Genomic DNA, 19,211 nt, shown 5'->3' with positions numbered 1-19,211 from the left:
CCTGGGTTCAATTCCCAACAGTCTGTAAGGACTTTGTATACTCATGACTGTGTGGGTTTCCTCCCACAGTCCGAAGACATACCGGTTGGTACGTTAATCGGTCATTGTAAATTATCCCGATTAGGATAAGGTTGCTAGGTGGCGTACCTTGAAGTGCTGGATGGGCCTATTCTATGCTGTATCTCAATTAAAAAAAAACAAATAACTCCAAAAGAAACACCCGCCAAAATTAAAAAGCAAAAATTATTCAATTGGGAACACTGGAAAGAGATAATCTTAGACATTAACTACTCTGGTATGAGCAGCAACAGATTATACTCGCACACTTGTTTTATATATTACATGATGGTGTACATATTATAATTATTTCCAGTGCAGCAGCGTTTTTCAGCCATTAATGGACAGAAAATTGATTATATATGAAAAATATTAAGGGTAACATTTATTTTACATGCACCCAAATTAGTGATTACCCAATTCACATTTCAGCTTTGGTTGAAGCAACTCGAAGAAGCTCTCCCGGATATCATTCAGTATTAATTCTATCTGAGCAAGCAGCTGAGGGTGAATCTGCCATGAACCATCACCTGCAAAAAAGGACACAGATCAATTATTTTAAGGGAGAGAAAAAAAATCACTTAAACAGACAGCAACTCATCCACTTAAAATCAATTAAACTTTTATTTCTGCATCAAAGTTGGGCTCAAAACAAAACATATGATCGAAATCAACAGAAAAATTATCTAAACCAATAACTCAGATTGCAAACTGGCTTCTCATGATGCTAAACATAGTAGGCATGGCGCTACTAAATTGCAGGATTTGTTGTTTTATAAGAAAGTATTTGTAACAAACTCAACCATACTTCCTTCGTCTACATTATTCCTGACCAGTCTTCCACTCTTCATAAACAATCTCATTCAATACTCCAGGCATATCCTAAATCATGTAAACACTGCTCCACCTATTCAATTATTCTATTATTCAATTCTATTAATGGCTCCTGGTCAACTTAGTTTCAACTTTTTCCTGATTCAGTTCACAATATGAAAATGTTTCTTCTTAAAATTCTTTTCTGAACAACCATTTGATTATGTTTACTAACACATCCTTTCTCAGTAGTGCTGTGATTTTTTTTAATTTTCCAAGGACAAACAGGAAGGGAAAGATAGTGAGATAGCAATGTTAATAACAGAAAAATAAGTACAGTTGCAAGAGACAATCCCCAGTCTCAGTTGAAGTCCATCTGGATGGAGGTTAAAAATAACAAGGGGAAGATATCACCAGTAAGAATAGTGTTTAGAGACCACCACCAACCCCCACAATATCCAAAGCTTTAGTTACTCTAAAGGAAAGGGGACATTACTGTACAAAAATCTTAGGCACATGTGTATAATTAGGGTGCCTAAGATTTTTGCACAGTACTATATATCTGTTAAATAAGGAATGTGCCTGGGAAACATAAATAAGAGGACTTAGCTTTGTGTTAAAACTACAATGATGAGTAACTTTTGCCTTCAGACAAAAAACTTGGGTCTGAAACACCATTTTAACTTAAATCATAATAATTACAATAAAATGAGATGAGAGTTAGAGTAGATTAGGCTGAAAAATGAGCAGGGACAACTATGTGGAAGTAGTGACATGTATTTGTAATTTGTAACACAACAAAATTGTTTCTAAGTAGGAAAAGATTCAAATGAACTATTAGCTGAGCAAGTTAGAGAGCATCAAATTGAAAAAGAGCAAAAAGTTAGTAGTAAATCCTAAGAATGGAATAAACTAAGAATGCAAAGACTGCACGATAAAATAAACTATCAAGGCAATTAGTGAAAAAAGTTAAGTTTATTTTAGTGTGTAAAAATTGCAGGTGAACATTAGCCTCCTAGAGAATGAGATTAAGAAATAATTATTGGGAATAAGGAAATAGCAGAGAATTAAACATATATTTAGTTTAAGTCTTTAAGATAGAAGACACTATAACAATCTATTAACATTAAAGAAAGCTGGGAGGGAATTAAATATTATCACAACTGCTAGATAATTAACTAAGCAGACTAATGGGGCTCCAAGTGGACAGGTCTTGTTGCCTCAATCAGAATTACCAATGACATGTGCCATGAAATTTATTTTACAGAGTAAACACAAATCTGTAACTTGCAAATATATTGTGCAAGAAAAAAAATGCGGTAATGTGGCAATGCTTGTGGACTATTCAGATATGTGATGGCAGAGGGAAAGAAGCTGTTCTTAAAACCATTCAAATACTGGTCTTCAGTCTCCTGTAACTCCTCCCTAACAGCAGGAATGAGAGAAGGGCATGTCTTGGATGGTGAAGTTCCTTAATGATGGATGCTACTTTCCCAAGGCACTACCTCTTAAAGATGTCCTTGATAGTGAGAAGGGTTGTGCCCATGATGGGAGTTGGCAGAGTTTACAAAACTTTGCAGCCTCTTTTGAACCTGTACAATGGAGGCTCCATACCAGGCTGTGATGCAGCTAGTCAGAACACCATTGTACACCTATAGAAATTTCTAAGAGCCTTTAGTGACATACCAAATCTCAAACTCCCAAAGTAGAGCCATTGGAATGCTTTCTTCATTATTGCACATGTTGGGCCGAGAATAGATCCTCAGATGTTAACACCCAGGAACATGAAGCTGCTCACCATTTCTACCACTGACCCCTTAATAAGGACTGGTGAGTTCTCCCAACTTCAGCTTCCTGAATTCCACATCAGTTTCTTGATCTTGCTGAGAGATTGTTGTTACAATTCATCTATCTCACTCTTGTAAGCCTCCTCATCAACATCTGAGATTCTGCTCATGTTGGCAGAATCTGCCAATCGGCAAAATTATAGAAGGTGTGAGCTGCATCTGGTCACACAGTGATGAACAAGCATCCTTGAGATGCACCTAAATTGATTGTCAATAAGGAGATGCTATTACTGATCCACACTGCCTGTGGTCTCCCAAAAAGGAAGTCGATGATCCAGCTGCAGAGGGAGGTACAGCAGCCCAGTTTCAAAACTTTGTTATTAATATTGAAGGAACCATGGTGTTGAATGTTCAGTTGTAATGGGTATACTGTCATTTGATGTACGTTTTGCTGTTGTCTCAGTGCCCCAGAGTGGAGAACGAGTGAGATGGCATAGAGTAGGGGTCGCCAACCCGTCGATCGCGATTGACCGGTCGATCTTTGAGACTTTCCCAGTAGATCCCGAAGAAAAATCAAAAATAAATACACAAATACTGTTGTAATGTGAGCATTATGAAAGTAATACTAATTAGGATAATAGTAATGTAGCAATATTTTCGCTAAAAAGCTGTTTGTAAAGAGAGATTGTTTCTGGGTTGCGGGGGTTTAGTTCCGTTCTTTCTGCCCAGTGCGCATGTGTGTAGTTCCCCCGCCCATGCACTCCATTTTCAGCATAGCCTGTGCTACATCAAAGTGACCAATCAGGTTAGAAAAGAGTACAGACTGTTGCAAACATCAATATATGGCAGTGTCCCCAACCTGCGGGCCGCGAAGCATGCAGTGGTGCAGCGGTAGTCGGGATGCACTCAGCACATTTTAAAGAAAAAAAGCCGAAATAAACAAGCTAGTTAATTAGGTGCTGCCTAGCACGTAAATGTTGGCTCAGATCAGAGGCGACGCAATCGGCAATTGCTCATCACTTGTGATATCCTGATAGCATAGCAGAGGCTCCACGAAAGGCAAAAACATACAAATTCCATCCAGAATGGGAAGAGGAATTTCTGTTTACCTTGGTGAAAGACAAGTGTGTATGTATGTTGTGCCACCAAACACAAGCACTGACTAAAAGAGGGAATCTGGAGCGGCACCACAACACCAACCACCAGGAATTTAAAGACACCTACCCCCCAAAGAGCACAATTCATGCCTGGAAAGTTGAGCTGAAATCGGGGTTGAAGGCCCAGCAACCAACAACAGGAATTCTGCAGATGCTGGAAATTCAAGCAACACACATAAAAGTTGCTGGTGAACACAGCAGGCCAGGCAGCAGCAATCGTTTTCCACAAAACATGCTGTTCAAAATAAGGCTGCTATTGAAGCATCATTTCGTGTAAGTCACCTTTTGGCTAAGCACAAGAAGCCTTTTACAGATGGCGATTTATTCAAGGAAGCAACGGTCATTACTGCAGAGACTGTTTTAATGACTTTAAAAACAAAAACGGCATCACAACCGCAATACATAATATACCGCTTGGCCCTGCAACAGTGACAAGGAGGGTAGAGTCATTGTCCGAGGATGTGAATATTTTTCACTACAGTTCGATGAATCCCTGGATGTAATGCAAACAGCTCAGCATGTTGTATTTGTCAGAATGGCTTTCCAGGATTTTACAACAAAGGAGGACTTCCTCACTCTTTTGCAATTAAAGGAAAGAACGAGAGGTGAGGATACTTACAATGAGTTAAAAAAATGTCTGTGAAAATGACATCCCCATTCATAAACTGGTGGCAATTACTACTGATGGGGCCGAGCAATGCGCAGTGTGCGCGTTGGTTTTATTGCACTAAAAGTCAGTGCCTACTTCAGGTCAACTTATCTATGTGAAACTGCATTTTCACAGATGAAAATTATTAAATCGAAGTACAGGAGCTGACTTACTGACAGACACCTCACTAGGGTTGCCAACTTTCTCAATCTCAAATAACGGACAAAAGTAGCAGTCAAATCCCGGGACATTTGTGTTTACCCCGAGAAAGACTACCATGACCATGAAGCCTGTGTGCGCATGCGTGCCGATTTTTTAACCCCACGAATCCGTTTTGGCTTAATCTTCATTATTTCTACTTTATATAGGCTGTGTATTTATCATCTCATTCCTGCTTTTACTATATGTTAGTGTTACTTTAGGTTTTATGTGTTCTTTGGTATGATATGGTAGGTTATTTTTTTGGGTCTGGGAACGCTCAATTTTTTTCCATATAAATTAATGGTAATTGCTTCTTCGGCATAAAGCATTTCAGCACAAAAGGTTTCATAGGAACGTTCTACCTTGGGGGGGGGGGGAATACGGGACAGTTGGCAACCCTACACCTCAGACTGTCTGTCTGTAGTTATGAGCCAAATTTCAGGGAACTAGCAGAAAGTATTCAGCCCCAGTCATCACACTGAGTGCAACAGTCAATTTTTATTCATTTATTTTTCGTGTTGAAATAAAATTAGATAATGAAACTTAGAATTAAATGTGTAAAGTATTGTAATATTCTTAAAGAAAGACAGCTATGGCCTGTTCGATATGCTAGTTACAGTGTTTTCTTGTTTGAATTAATTTGAAAGTTTGACAAAAGTATTTAGTGTAATTCAAATACAATTCACCCAAATAAAAGGCCTCAAATTGGAAGTACAACCTGAGCTGTTTTTTCTCTAAATGATTTAGTAGGTAGATCTTGCCTTTCATCGAGGTCGAGGTAGGGGATCTTGGGCTTAAAAAGGTTGGTGATCACTAGCATAGAGTGTAGATCTGTTGCAGCGGTAGGCAAATTGAAGCAGGTCCAGGTCCTGGTCCTTGCTGAGGCAGGAGTTACTTCTAGCCATATCCAACCTCTTGAAGCACTTCATTACAGTAGATGAGTGTGCTACTAGGCTCACCCTGCTCTCCTTGGGCATTAGAATGAACGCTGCCCTTCTGAAGTAACTGCTGTGTGGATTTGCAGAAGTGTAGTGTTATTCTATCTAGGATATTTTGCACCTTAGGATCCTAAAATGTGATTTACTGATAAGCTTCCAAAAATTATGGAGAAGTGGCAAAGGATTAGAAAACTACCAATATGACAACCAAATCAAAAAAAAACTGGAGCAACATGCATGCAATTGCATGCCAATTAGTCCAACATTTATTGACAGAAAAACTAAGATTCAATTAAGTAACTGCAGTACATTTGAAAAACTATAATCAATCACAATGGCTTTATGAAGGGGAATTTGTGTCTAATAAATTTGTTGGAATTTAATGAGGAGGTCTCTTTCAAAGTTGATAGAGGGGAATCATGCTTTATAACTGGAATTCCAAATAGATATATACAATAAGTGCTCATGCTGTTGCAGGCAACTTCTCAGCAAGGAACGAATATCTAACAAGCAGAAAATCAGAGGGGATGAGGGTGTCATTTTTAGGTTGGCAACTTGCAATCAGTGAGATACCACAGAATTCAGAGCTGGGACTACAACTTTTTAACCATATAAATTAGTGATAGAGGAAAATCAAGCGGATGTAAGACAGCCAGATTTACAGATGACAAAAAATGGGCAGAAAAGCAAATTGCAAGGGGATACAAACAGTCTGCAAACAGATACTAAGTGTCTGATAAGTGGACAAAAGTTGATAAATGAGGTATAAGGTGGGGGGGGGGAGTGAAGTTATTGAACAGATACTGAAATGGAAATAACAAAATTCAGAAAGCTGCAGTACAAAGGGAACTTTGGGTCCTTAGGCACAAAGTGAATAAAGCTAATGGAAGGTTGGCCCTTATTTCAAAGTGGACAGATGGATATCTAATCAGGGTGGTACAGTAATAATTTACTCAATAGCATAGAAATATTATCTTTGAAATACTATTTTTCATTGCGGCAGCTTACTCTGTAGAGGGATTTCAAAATATAAATTAAAGAAAGATAGTCATCAATTCTAACCTAGACTATTTAACCCTCTCCCTTACAATTTTTATATTTTAAATTTGGCACCAGAGTAGTTATTAGTTTGAAGCCATAAGCACATTACAAAGAAAAAAACTGTTTTTGTGATCCACATGCTTTTTAAAAAAATCACCAACCTGAACATTTTCTAGTTTGAAAATATCCATTAGGAGAATCTGGGATCAGAGAGCACACACACAAAAAGGATGTCCCTTTCAAACTAAGATGAGAAGGAATTTCTTCAGCCAGAGAGCGGTTTGCCACAGGTCGTTCTGTAGGTCAATTCACTGGGTGTATTTAAGGCAGGGTTCTCCAACCTTTTTTGCACTGCAGACCGGTTTCATATTGACAATATTCTTGCGGACCGGCCAACCCGGGGGGGGGGGGGGGTAGGGTTGCCAATGGACAAGAGTAGCAGTCAAATACGTTGTTTACCACGAGAGACTACAATGACCATGAAGCCTTGCGCGGGCACCAGTGCGCATGCATGTACGTGCCGATTTTTTCTATAAATCGTTTTTGGCGATTCTGTACGGGGGTGGGGGTGGTGTTAATCACGACTGGAATATAGGTGATAAGTGGCTAATACACTCAATTTCGTTTCTAAAAGTGTTTATCTAATGAATTTATTAAACATACAGCGCACATTTTCCTCGCATGAATATAGTGATAAGTCAATTATCGGGGAGGACAGGGGCTTGAAGTAGTGTTGAACGAACTTCCAGTAGAAGTGGTAGAGGCAGGTTCGACATTATCATTTAAAGAAAAATTGGAAAGGTATATGGACAGGAAAGGAACGGAGCGTTATGGGCTAAGTGCAGGTCGGTGGGGCTAAGTGCAGGTCGGTGGGACTAGGTGAGAGTAGCGTTCGGCACGGACTAGAAGGGCAGAGATGGCCTGTTTCCGTGCTGTAATTGTTATATGGTTATACAAGTCAATAGCATCATAACATTTTAAGTAACGTTTGGATATTAAACACACAGTACATATTTTCCCGTATGAACATATAAAATCATTTCAACAGACCAATATCGCTGAATCAGTGGGAGCCCTGGGCTTGTTTTCCTGCAACAAGACAGTCCTATCGAGGGGTGATGGGAGACAGCGATACTCGAAGGAGGTTCCTTACGTCCAGTCTATTCCGCAATTTAGTTTTCGTTGCATTCATTGCAGAGATATGTTGGAAATGGAAGCAACGTTTTCAGTGCTTTCCTGGCTATCTCAGGATATTTAGCCTTGACTTTGATCTGGAATGCCGGCAGAGATGTTATGTCAAACATGCTTCTCAGCCTGCCGTCATTTGCAAGCTCAGAGTTGATCTCCTTCCCGCGCTGACATGAATAACGCATGCATAATGACCTCGCATGCGTAATGGCTCAACAGTGTGTGACAGGGAATGAGGAAAGGTGCAGCTGACTCATATCGCCAAATCATATCATTTCCTCGCGGCCTGGTAGTGCATGCTTTGCGACCCGGTACCGGTCCGCAGCCCAGTGGTTGGGGACCGCTGATTTAAGGCACAGATTGATTGGTTCTTATTTGATGAGGAGATCAAGAATATTGAAACAAAACTCATTAGGATTGAATGATGCATTGAACATCTTCATTCTGCTCCTAAACCTTATTGTTTTATAAGCACTTTTTTTTGTTGCTAGACCTTAGAAGGGACACAAACCCCCTGAAGATGGAAATAAGATTTGGTAGGATGGTGTCAAGAATGGGGGTCTGATGTTACTAGGAAGGTTGAGAAACTGAGAATGTTTTCCTTGGATTTAAAGTTGAAAGGAAGTGTGACAGAGCAGTTCAAAATACAGTCTAGACAAAATAGATTGTTCACATCGACTGAAGGTTCAAAGAATACACACTTAAGGCGACTTGGAAAAGAACTAAAGAGAAAATGTACTGTACATTTTAAAGACATTGCTTAAAACAATTTGGTCTTGACTCTAAGGCCATCAAAATTTGTCAGGATCAATCTTTGGTTTGGCCACAGAAGTGCCTAAAGTATGTACCAAAGTAAGTGTTAATCCACAAAATTTCAACTCAAATGTTGTCACCACTTTTGCTGAATTCTTAATACTTTATTAAAAATATTTAATTGGGTTGATCTAAAATTCTATTGTAGTTGAAGCTTGAGCTACTATCAAGAATAAAGTTATATTTAAATTGTCATTAAAAATTTATTTCAACTTCCCAAAAAAAAAAGTTACTCCACAGAGTTAGGCTTTCCTTGGCATGAGAATTTCTTTAGTTATGATCAGTATTTCAAATCAAGCAGTGGACATGATACAAAAATAAAAATCAGGTTATGTACTACAGCGAAACATAGGAGATCAATTATCAGTTCCTACCTGTTCCATGACATTGGCTGTGAGACAGTAGTGCACATGCTTTATCATATTCGGTGCATAGTTTCTTAATTGGAGATTCTGTTTCAGTTCCTACATTGTTTATGACATTTCGAATTACTTTCAAGTGAACCAAGGTTGTTAGTATACAATCTAGCCAGCAGAGAGCAGATGTGTTCTTCCACTGAAGGACTAATTGGTCGACGCACAATTTCTCTTTAGGAACTTCCAATCCAGAATGTTCTGATTCAGTTGATGGCTCCTTCCTTTTGCCACACAATTGACCAGATGCCACAGTAATAGCCTCATTTGTGACAACTGTGTCTCCCGCAGCAGTAGAATTAAATGCTTCTTGATTACTTCCATTTTTTGAACAAGGAACAAAATTGTCAATTCTACCTGAGCTACTGCCCGAATACTGAAATGCACCTTCCTTGGAAATGCCACTGAAACTATTCCAAGTATCATTATTATTACAATACAAAGTTTTTTGCCGTTTTATATTCTGTTTGCATGGCTGAACCAACAAACTTGATTCAGATATGCTCTTTGCATTGTAAGCTGATGATTGAGGACTTGGTAAAGCAGATGCAAGTACGATCTCATTCAAAGGTTTACATCCCAAAGGAAAGAAACACTATAAAGGAGAGAAAACAGTTAAGATTTAAAAAGCAGTAATAACTCAAATGACAAAACAACCCCCCAAATTTGGAACAATCATGTGTCAGATCAGTCTTCTTCATATAGTGGCTAGGGGACTGGATACACAAGCATTTCAATAGATAGGACCTGATTTGGGACAGTCAACAGAGCTTTGTGTATGGTAGATCGTGCCCCAACCAATTTCTTTTCCGAGGAGGTTATCAGGAAAGATGAAGGGAAGTAGTGGGCGTAGTCCACATAGACTATAGCAAGGCCTCTGACGAGGTCACAAATGGGAAGGTGGTCAAGAAGGCTCAGTCTCTTTGCATTCAGGATGAGCTGGGAAATTGGATTTGACATTGTTTTCATGTGGTAAAAAATGGCTGCCTCTCTGCCTGTGCCTAGTGATATGCTGCAGGGATCCACTAGGAACCAGGAATCCAGGTCTGTTCTTTTTCATTTACATCAACAATCTGAATGACAATGTGGTAAACTGGATCAGCAAATTTGTGGATGACATCAAGATTGGGGGCACAGTGGACAGCGAGGAAGGCAAAGCTTGTAGAGGGACCTGGACTAACTGGAAAAATGGGACGAAAAATGGGACAAAAAAATGACAGATAGAATCTAATGTAGATAAGTGTGAGGCGTTGCACTTTGGAAGGAGAAGAAACCAAGGTAGAACTTTTAGTGAATGGCTGGGCACTGAGGAGTGCAGTGGAACAGACGATCTGGGAATACACATTCATAATTCCTCGGAAGTGTTGGCTTAGGTAGACAAGAGTTGTAAAGAGAGCTTCTGGCACATTGGCCTTCATAAAGCAAAGTAGTGAGTATAGGAGTTGGGATGTTATCCTGAAGTTGCACAGTATATTGGTGAGGCCAAATCTGGAGTATTGTATGCAGTTCTAGTCACCCGTCCTCAGGAAAGAGATCAACAAGATTGAAAGAGTACAGAGAAAGTTTACAAGGATGTTGCCAGAACTTGAGGACCCAAGTTATGGGGAAAGACTTTATAGGTTATATGGTTTATAGGTTAGGACTTTATCTGCTGGAGCATAGAAGAATCAGAGGAGATTTGACAGAGGTATACAAAATTGAAAAGCATAGATATGGTAAATGAAGCAGGCTTTTTCCATTGAGGTTCAGTGAGACAAGAACTACTGTAGGTCATTAAGGGTGAAAGGTGAACTGTTTAAGAAGGAACTTCTTCACTCAGAGGGTGGTGAGAATGTGGAACAAACTGCCAGCAGAAGTAGCGGATGCCAATTTGATTTCAACACTTCAGAGAAGTATGGATGAGAAGGGTATAGAGGGTTATGGTCCGGGTACAGGTTGATGGGACTAGGCAGAATAAAAGTTTGGCATGAACTGGATAGATTAAAGGGCCTGTTTCTGTGCTGTGGTGCTCTATGACTATTTATATATGGAAAATAATTACATTTATTTTTCCATCTGTACATCAACATAGGCACCACTGAAAAGTTCTGTTCACCATTGCAGTGTTAATGCAGTTTCTAGTACTGACTAACAGTACAAACAACTAGACCAATTTTTGATGTGGCTAATAGGATCGTAGCAGCTTGATATGGAGAATATTCCAGTTCAAGTCTACTCTCCCAAGGAAAAGTTAGTTCAATAATATTCAGTACCTGTGGATTTTCACAAAGAAGAATGGATTCTTCAAAGCTTATACAATATGTCCGTAGTGCCTGGCTTTTCCCATTTGCTGCACAAACTGGACAATATTCTTGCAGGTCAAGTGAAGTACTATGAGAAAACTGCACACAAACGAAAAAATGACATCAAAAGAAGAGTAGACTTTGTTTACAATTATGGTTTTTGTGAAAAAGGATCAAAGTTTTACACCAGTTCCTTACAAGATACAAACTTAAATTCCTCTAATATGATATCGCCATCCTTGGTAACCAACATGAAATTTACATTTATATTTTGTTGTATAGAAGTGAAAAAATGCTTATACCAAGTTTACTTTCATACTCTGGTTCTCATTTGAAAGCAGATCTTGGTTGTTCTTAAAAAAAAAATTCAATAATTACTGAGGATTACCACTTTTATCATGTTTTCATCTCAGAAAAATCTTTCGCCATAGCACTTTGTGCAAGATTTCCGTGTCATTATGAGTTTAGAATGTTCCATAATTCCTGAATTTTTCCAGAAATAATAGATTAAAATAATTTGGAATGTAATAAAATTTAGAACTTTGCGCAGTTTAGAGAGGAATAAACAGTTTTACTGACTTTTCCCAAATACCCCACTGTGTGGATGGAAGACATATTTATATCAGTGCCTGCACCACTTAATGGCAAATAAGTCTTGGTCTTCTGTTTATCCATCATGCTGGGCCACAGGCTAACCTTTACCATCTCACTGGTGATTTGAAGCACATATCAGGAACTTCTTAGATAAAGCTGTTAAAATAAAAGAATGAAGATATCATTAGAGACTACTCAAAACCTAACATTTCTTGCAATAAAAGCAGCCAGCAAACTTTGGAATTTTTAAAATGCAAGCAGCTACAAAATTGAAAATATACATAACAAGTATAAATTTGAAGTGGTAATTTAGTTTACAATATTTTGAGTAAAAATTCCACATCAAAACCAGCAGATCAGCACCTCAGTTTTAATTTGAAATTGATCTCAGTGCCATCTTTGGTATTGTGGTTACAGTTTAATAAAATGGTCCAACCTGAAGACAATTTACTTGAACTAATAACATTAGCTAACATTCACTAAACTCACACAAAGGACTTGCATTTAAATAAAGAACACATGCACTGCTTACTAATGTCAAAACTCATGTATCAAATGAGCTATTACAATTCTCTGGTGATTATTATTTTTTTTGGTTGAAGGAAGCACCCAAGTTATGAACAAAATTCAGCAATATTTTCTAAAATATTGCATGCAACTTTACAATGCATAGGAGGAAGCTTCTACCTTCCCAACATTTAATTCCTCAAACATATCTGAATTAAACTTTATTTACTATTCTTTAGCCCACCTACCCAACTGGCCAAGATCATACTGTAAATCCTGATAACTATCTTCACTGCCAACAGTAGCAGTTACTAACTGTGCCTTGTACAATTAGCAAATTATTGAAATAGATGAATAGTAATGAGCCTATGATGACCCTAAGAGAGCCATTAGCCTCCAGACCAATAAACAACCTCACTATCACCCTCGGCTTCCTGCCATCAAGCAAAGAGCATCTAATTAACCAGCTCTTCCTAGATTCCAATTTTCCACAGAAGCCTACCAGATATAACCTTATCAAAGCCCTTACTGAAGTCCTACCATGCAGAACCTCAAGTGCTTAGAGTACATTATTCTTTCCATGCAATAAGTTTAGTAATGTCGGCCTTCATAAACAGTTGCTGGGTCTGCATGGTAATAATGATCTCTCCAAATACCACACTTACCAATGTCAGCTGGCAAAGCTAGGAGCTCAAAGGGATTTAAAAGGAAACCAAACAGAAATTATAACAGAGGAAAAATTAGACCTATGTTGATTAGACCACTAACTAGAAATTAAAATCTAAAACCTCAACCAAATGATCCAGAGGACAGAAATAGTAAGGGGAATATCTGCAGATGCTGGAAATCCGAGCAACACACACAAAATACTGGTGGAACTTAGGCCAGGCAGCATCTATGGAATAGAAACAACAGGAATTCTGCAGGTGCTGGAAATTCAAGCAACATACATCAAAGTTGCTGGTGAATGCAGCAGGCCAAGCAGCATCTATAGGAAGAGGCGCAGTCGACGTTTCAGGCTGAGACCCTTCGTCCTGACGAAGGGTCTCGGCCTGAAACGTCGACTGCGCCTCTTCCTATAGATGCTGCTTGGCCTGCTGCATTCACCAGCAACTTTGATCTATGGAATAGAGTTCAGTTGATGTTTTGGGCCGAAACCCTTTGGCAGTCAGTCCTGCCGAAGGATTTTGGTCCAAGACGTCAACTGTACTATTTTCCATATATGCTGCTTCACCTGCTGAGTTCTCCCAGCATTTTGTGTGTGACGGAAGAACCACTTTGCATTGTTGATCCTCCCATTAAAAAAAAGCAACTGGGACAGTTGTTTCAGACTGAAAAGATAAAAAACTGGACATGGGATCAAGGATCTTGGTTCGTTTAGAGCCAAAAAAACAGGTGTATTAGCCACCATTGTAAATTTAAAACTTAAATTTCTAAAACAAGTTTTTCTACTTTATTTCAAGGTCTATAATCTGTCTTAAATTCAATTTTAAAATGGACACACTTATTAAGCTTGGTAGGATACACTGTGCTAAGGTTGAATTTAGAGTTCACTGAAATACAGAAATATATCCATGTGTAATATGTTGCAAAATACTAAATGGCAGAAATAGAGAAAAAAGGATTTCCTCCAAAATTCTGTATAATCAATGGCATGATTTTACAAAAATTTCGCCACTTTATTCAATGCAGAGTGAAATTTGAGATACTGGAACATATGGAAGGTGTGGCACATCACCTATATATTTCACATAAAATAACGGTTTTAAAAAACCACTAAATTGTTTTTCTTTTATGGAGCTGGAGAATGTCAAACCAATCATATCACCTTTTGTTAATTCAGAAGAGCACATTAAAAAAAAATAGAACAAAACTAAAACTTATGAACCAAGTCTTCATTTCCTACTTTAATGTAGGGTTTGGTTCAAAAAGAAATCTAGAAAAAAATTTCTAACATTTTCAACATTGGGTGTTTTACACTAAGGTACTTAAACAATTGAAATTAACATCAAAACTGATTAAAAGCACTCACCTTAATAAATGCAATAATCTGTCATCTGCATCCTAATTTCATTCATCCGCAGTCAGAGTAATAAATAGTGCTCCCACAGTTAGACCAGAGATCAAGTTACAACCAAAATCAATTCAATGTTTTAAGTCATATTGGATACACTTTGAGAAAACAAAAAAGCTTATGTGGAAATGCCAAGACAACTAAAAATTATATTGCATGATTTGGCATTCCCCAACCTCTACCTTTTGATATTTGTTCCCCACTGATTCGCTGAAATGCCTTATCATAAATAACCTACTCCTGAAAATTGTATCCAGTATTGTGTTATTTTATTATCCTTATTTGCAATTTATTTCTAATGGGCTAACAGAAAAGCTGCTGAGCCATTTTTTAATAAAGACTTACACATTGGAAGCTTTCCTCAACTGCATGTAGCCAGTGATTTTGAAACTACTAAAGACATGCAGGGTTTGTCCAATATGTAGTACTCATGCAGTACAAATACAAAGTTAACACAAAATTGAAATGTTTCTAAATACAGGTTATCTAAAATATTTCCTTTTATTTAACCCGTTCCACATTAATGTTGACCTATTCCTATGTACCAACAAAAAAAAGTTAGTTCACATGGTTGACAGAATATTTGTCCCTATATACTTGTTATGATTAATCACTAATTTGGCCCGCTGTACATTTCTAAAGGAAGAAGCCAACTGAAAAAAATGAGCAATTTCATCCAATTGAAAAAAACAATTGTCCTACATAGTGTTGGTATCTTTAGACTCAATAGAAATAACAACATAGCAAAATCCAAAAGCCAGTGTATTTCTAAATATAAATGACTAAGTTGAGGGAGCCATGTGAAATTTAACTATAGCTAGAACTAAATGAAAATGTATAATGTGACATTTTGCTATTTTTTATATCCAAATGCATCTCCAGATGCTAGAGCACTTGTTTTTAACAATGATTGAAAAAAAAGACTCATTAAAATTTGATACCACGATCAGGCTTCACTTTGTTCACCACTTTCTTTTATATACATGTAAATATTAAATAGCAGTAGAACTCCTGCAGCTAATTTTGTTACTTTTACGTGGTAAAATGGAAAGCACCTTAAATGGCAAATAGTGGATTTGGTTAATTGGGGCAGCTGCTTATTTGCAACAATTCTTAAAGCACAAAAATCCAGAAAACAGCTGAGACTCCCTTTATTTATTTCAAACTCCATGCCACTTAGTGGAACAAGAGACAACATTTCTAACTAGCGTCAACTGCACGTATTTGTGTGCCCCTTAGACACTATACCATGCTCAGAGCGAATGGTTTTTAAATAACGTCAGTTGTGTGCTTTGTGTTCAAAAAGCAATGATTTTTGTCACTGATAGTTGGCAAGAAATTAGCAGTAAGACAATTCAGAACTGTTTTGCTTATTGCAGTTTCAAACATTCAAGAAACATCCAGGAGTGGCAATAAAATTACTTCACTACTTATGATCTACAAAGAATTAAGGTATCAACAATCATCTTGAATATTACAATGAAAATAAAGATTTGGAGGTTACAATCATCAGAAGTATACTACTGTACTCTTTTTACCTCTTCTCACCTGCCTATCACCTCCCCCAGGATCCCCTCCTCTTTCCCTTTCTCCTATGGTCCATTCTCCTTCCTCTCCAGCACCTTTATTTTTCTTACCCATCTGGCTTCACCTATCGCCTTCTACCTATCCTCCTTCTTCTTCCCCCACCTTTTTATGGCTTGCTTGGTGGGCAGAAAGTGCAGATGCTTTTTGCTGAATTAAGTGGGGGAGGGAGAGGGTTGATGCTTTGCTGCTGCTTGTGTGTGGGGGGTTGGGATTCAAACATTTTTACTATCACTCATTCTTTGGGGCCCTCTTCTGTTTTTGTGGATGTCTGCAAAGCACAAGAATTTCAGGTTATACATTTTCTGATATTAACTGGAATCATTTATTCTGGCAACTTTCTCCTTCCTTTCCAATCCTGATGAATGGTCACAACCCAAAACGTTGATTTTTCATAGATGCTGCCTGATCTGCTGATTTCCTCCAGCATTTTGTGTGTGCTGCTTCAGACTTCCAGCATCTGCAGCATTTCTCATGTTTATGATTTGCAATCTGTATTTGCACTAGGAGTCTGCACTGATTTTGTTCAGTTACAGTTAAAAGAACACAGCAGCGTACACCGGATGAATTAGGAACTAATAGTTTCATAGTAGTGTAGTAGCATTGGTAGTGTTCTTAATTGTTCTGTATTTCATCTAAATGCATAATTTGTTACCCAGTTTGTCTTTTTTTTAATATACCTTTTCAAATATTTCCATGAAACTTCAACTAATTGGGGCAGCTGCTTTATTGGGCCAATATGTACTGGTCCTGATGTGCCCCAATTAACTGGAATCTACTGTATTTCAACAAGAATATTTGCAGGGTAAACTAGTATGTTAAGGATTAAGAATTCTTATGTATATTAGCAATTGGATATAATGTGAAGTTTGACTTAATATTGCTGTTAAATTCTAAATATGAGATCACTAAAGTACAAGGAAGAATCCAGTAAGAATGAAGGCGAGAGTGAAGTAAATCCCCTGACTGAATTAAAATCACACAGCTTCTTTTTAACGAGTATCCAAGAACGCATCATTTGCGATAACTGTATAGAGTTTACCAATAGCAGTGGAATTAAAACAGATACACAAAGTCACCAAAGCTCATTTTAGTCTAGTGTGTGGTGTATCAAACAATCTTTAGCTCCCAAATCTTTCCGTCTAAGTTCATTGGATCAAAATAAGACATGTCAATTACAGAAGAGTGCAGGAGGGGATGCTGGTACTCCCAAGTCCATAAGAATGAATTAATTACAAATTTCAGCCACATCAGAATACATACATAATACATGAACCAAGATTTTCTGTTTATTTTGAGAAGGAAAAGCGTAGTCACTTGAAGAATCTCAACTACTCAAGTGCTTGAACTTTGATGCGAAAGAATGTGATTAAACAGTTAACAACCATTACATACCTCCAAGCAGAGCCCCAAACTAAATACAATCACTCAACCAGGCAGAGGTTAGGAGTGAGAGCTGATTAAGGTTTGTGGCAGTGCGGTTTCCCCAGAAAGGATGACGATCCAAAACGGCAGAGACTCGTTATTAGCTCCAACTGAATTAGGAGAGCCTATCCTACCAAAGCTGGATGGCAGATTTTGCAGTCCCAGCCCTGTATGAATGTAGGCTCACACACCCTTTGCAGCCCTCACTAGCCAATTAGCAATGTAGAAGGAAGAAATATATGCTGGAAGGAACTAAGGAGGTAGAGCAGTATCTATGGGGGGCGGGGGGGGGGGAGAGAAAGGAGAGGAAATGTCGACTATTCAGGTCAAGGGACTACATCAGGACTTTACCCACAGTTACTGCTCGACCAATTAAATTGATAGAGGGTGTTTTGTTTTCACAAACAGAAGAAAAACTGATTTTTTTCCGCTCCCGATTCCAATATCTCCAGACTTTGGAATCTCCACAAACCCCGCGTCGGTGCAGGGGGGACCCACACAACTCGACCCTAAAACACATGGATGGTCCACGTGAAAGCGACTCTTACCTGTTCCACCGCCTTTCTCGGTTTCAGCCCGCCCCACGGCTATGGGCTTACTTCTCCAGTTACTCCAACCCTCGTTCGTGTCGGTGCTTCCTCCGCCGGTCACCCCGCCGCCTCTCGAAACGACTGCCCGCAGAGTCGACTTTCGCCGAGCGACTTCACTGCCGAACTTCCGGTGACTGATTTCCACATCCGGTCTGGCGGTAGCACGTGGTCGGTTTTAGGTTTCGTCTGTCTGTTGATGTGGGGGATGTTTATGGCCGTCGTCCACTCAAAAAAAACAACGAGGAGCGGGTTAGGAAAGTTTTCAGCTCCCTCTACGTGTTTCTGGGAAACATTCGCGAACTAGTGGAAATTTTGAGAATCGCTGGAGCCTCATTTTCATCTGGGATATTGTATCAGGCCGTTGGACGACATTGAGCAGCCACACTGCAACCACTGAGAGGAAAACATTAATAGAAATTACGTTAAAACTTCTAGTTTTTTAAATTTTCAATTACATAATCTAGGTAACTTTTAAATTTCAAGTGACATTGACGACTGCATTGGTCCTGCTTCATGCACCCATGCTGAGCTCATTATTTTCATCAATTTGCCTCCAACTTTCACCCTGCCCTTAAATTCACTTAATTAATTTTTGACACATCTCTCCCTTTTCTTGATCTCTCTGTCTTCTTCTCTGGAGACAAACTCTACTGACAACTTTTAAAATCTTACTGATTTCCGCAGCTACCTGTACTATGCCTCGGTCCACTATGTAAACATGCTTTTTCCTTTTCTCTGTTCCTTTGTTTGCGTGACATCTGTTCCTAGGATGAGGCTTTCCTTTCCAGGATACGAGAGATGTCCTCTGTCAAAAAATGGCCTTCCCTTGCTCCACCATTGATGTTGCCCTCACCCGCATCTCCATTTCCAGGACATCCACGCTCACTCCATTTTAATAGGGACAGACTTGCTCTTGTCCTTACATACCACTGCATGAGCCTCATGTCCAAAACATCATGCTCTGTAACTTCCGCCATCTTCAACAGGATCCTATCACCCAACACATCCTTACCTCCCCTCACTCCGCTTTCCACAGGGATTGCTCCCTCTACAATACCCTTGTGCTTTTGTCCTTCCCCAGTAATCTCCCAACTGGCA

The 19,211-nt window shown here is 38.8% G+C and overlaps 1 protein-coding gene across 2 annotated transcripts in view; it reads right to left on the bottom strand.

Annotated features, from left to right (window-relative positions):
• The window catches only part of uspl1 (ubiquitin specific peptidase like 1), a 44,587-nt gene extending 26,116 nt beyond the window's left edge, over positions 1–18,471 (bottom strand). The window contains exons 1-5 of one of the 2 annotated variants that reach the window (XM_063054269.1): positions 18,072–18,471; positions 11,919–12,089; positions 11,310–11,438; positions 9,019–9,652; positions 474–587 (exon numbers count right to left, since the gene is read on the bottom strand). In XM_063054269.1, coding sequence (XP_062910339.1) covers positions 474–587; positions 9,019–9,652; positions 11,310–11,438; positions 11,919–12,044 — 1,003 coding nt within the window. In that variant the 5' untranslated portion in view covers positions 12,045–12,089; positions 18,072–18,471. Of the gene's footprint in view, positions 1–473; positions 588–9,018; positions 9,653–11,309; positions 11,439–11,918; positions 13,433–18,071 lie in introns of those variants that run through there. The other variant, XM_063054270.1, reaches the window with a different exon arrangement.
• Between the last annotated feature and the right edge of the window lie 740 nt (positions 18,472–19,211).

Source organism: Mobula hypostoma, chromosome 7, assembly GCF_963921235.1.
Source record: "Mobula hypostoma chromosome 7, sMobHyp1.1, whole genome shotgun sequence".
Classification (NCBI taxonomy): Eukaryota; Metazoa; Chordata; class Chondrichthyes; order Myliobatiformes; family Myliobatidae; genus Mobula; species Mobula hypostoma.
The sequence above is the reverse complement of the archived record's forward strand: the minus strand, read 5'-3'. Positions and strand labels throughout refer to the sequence as shown.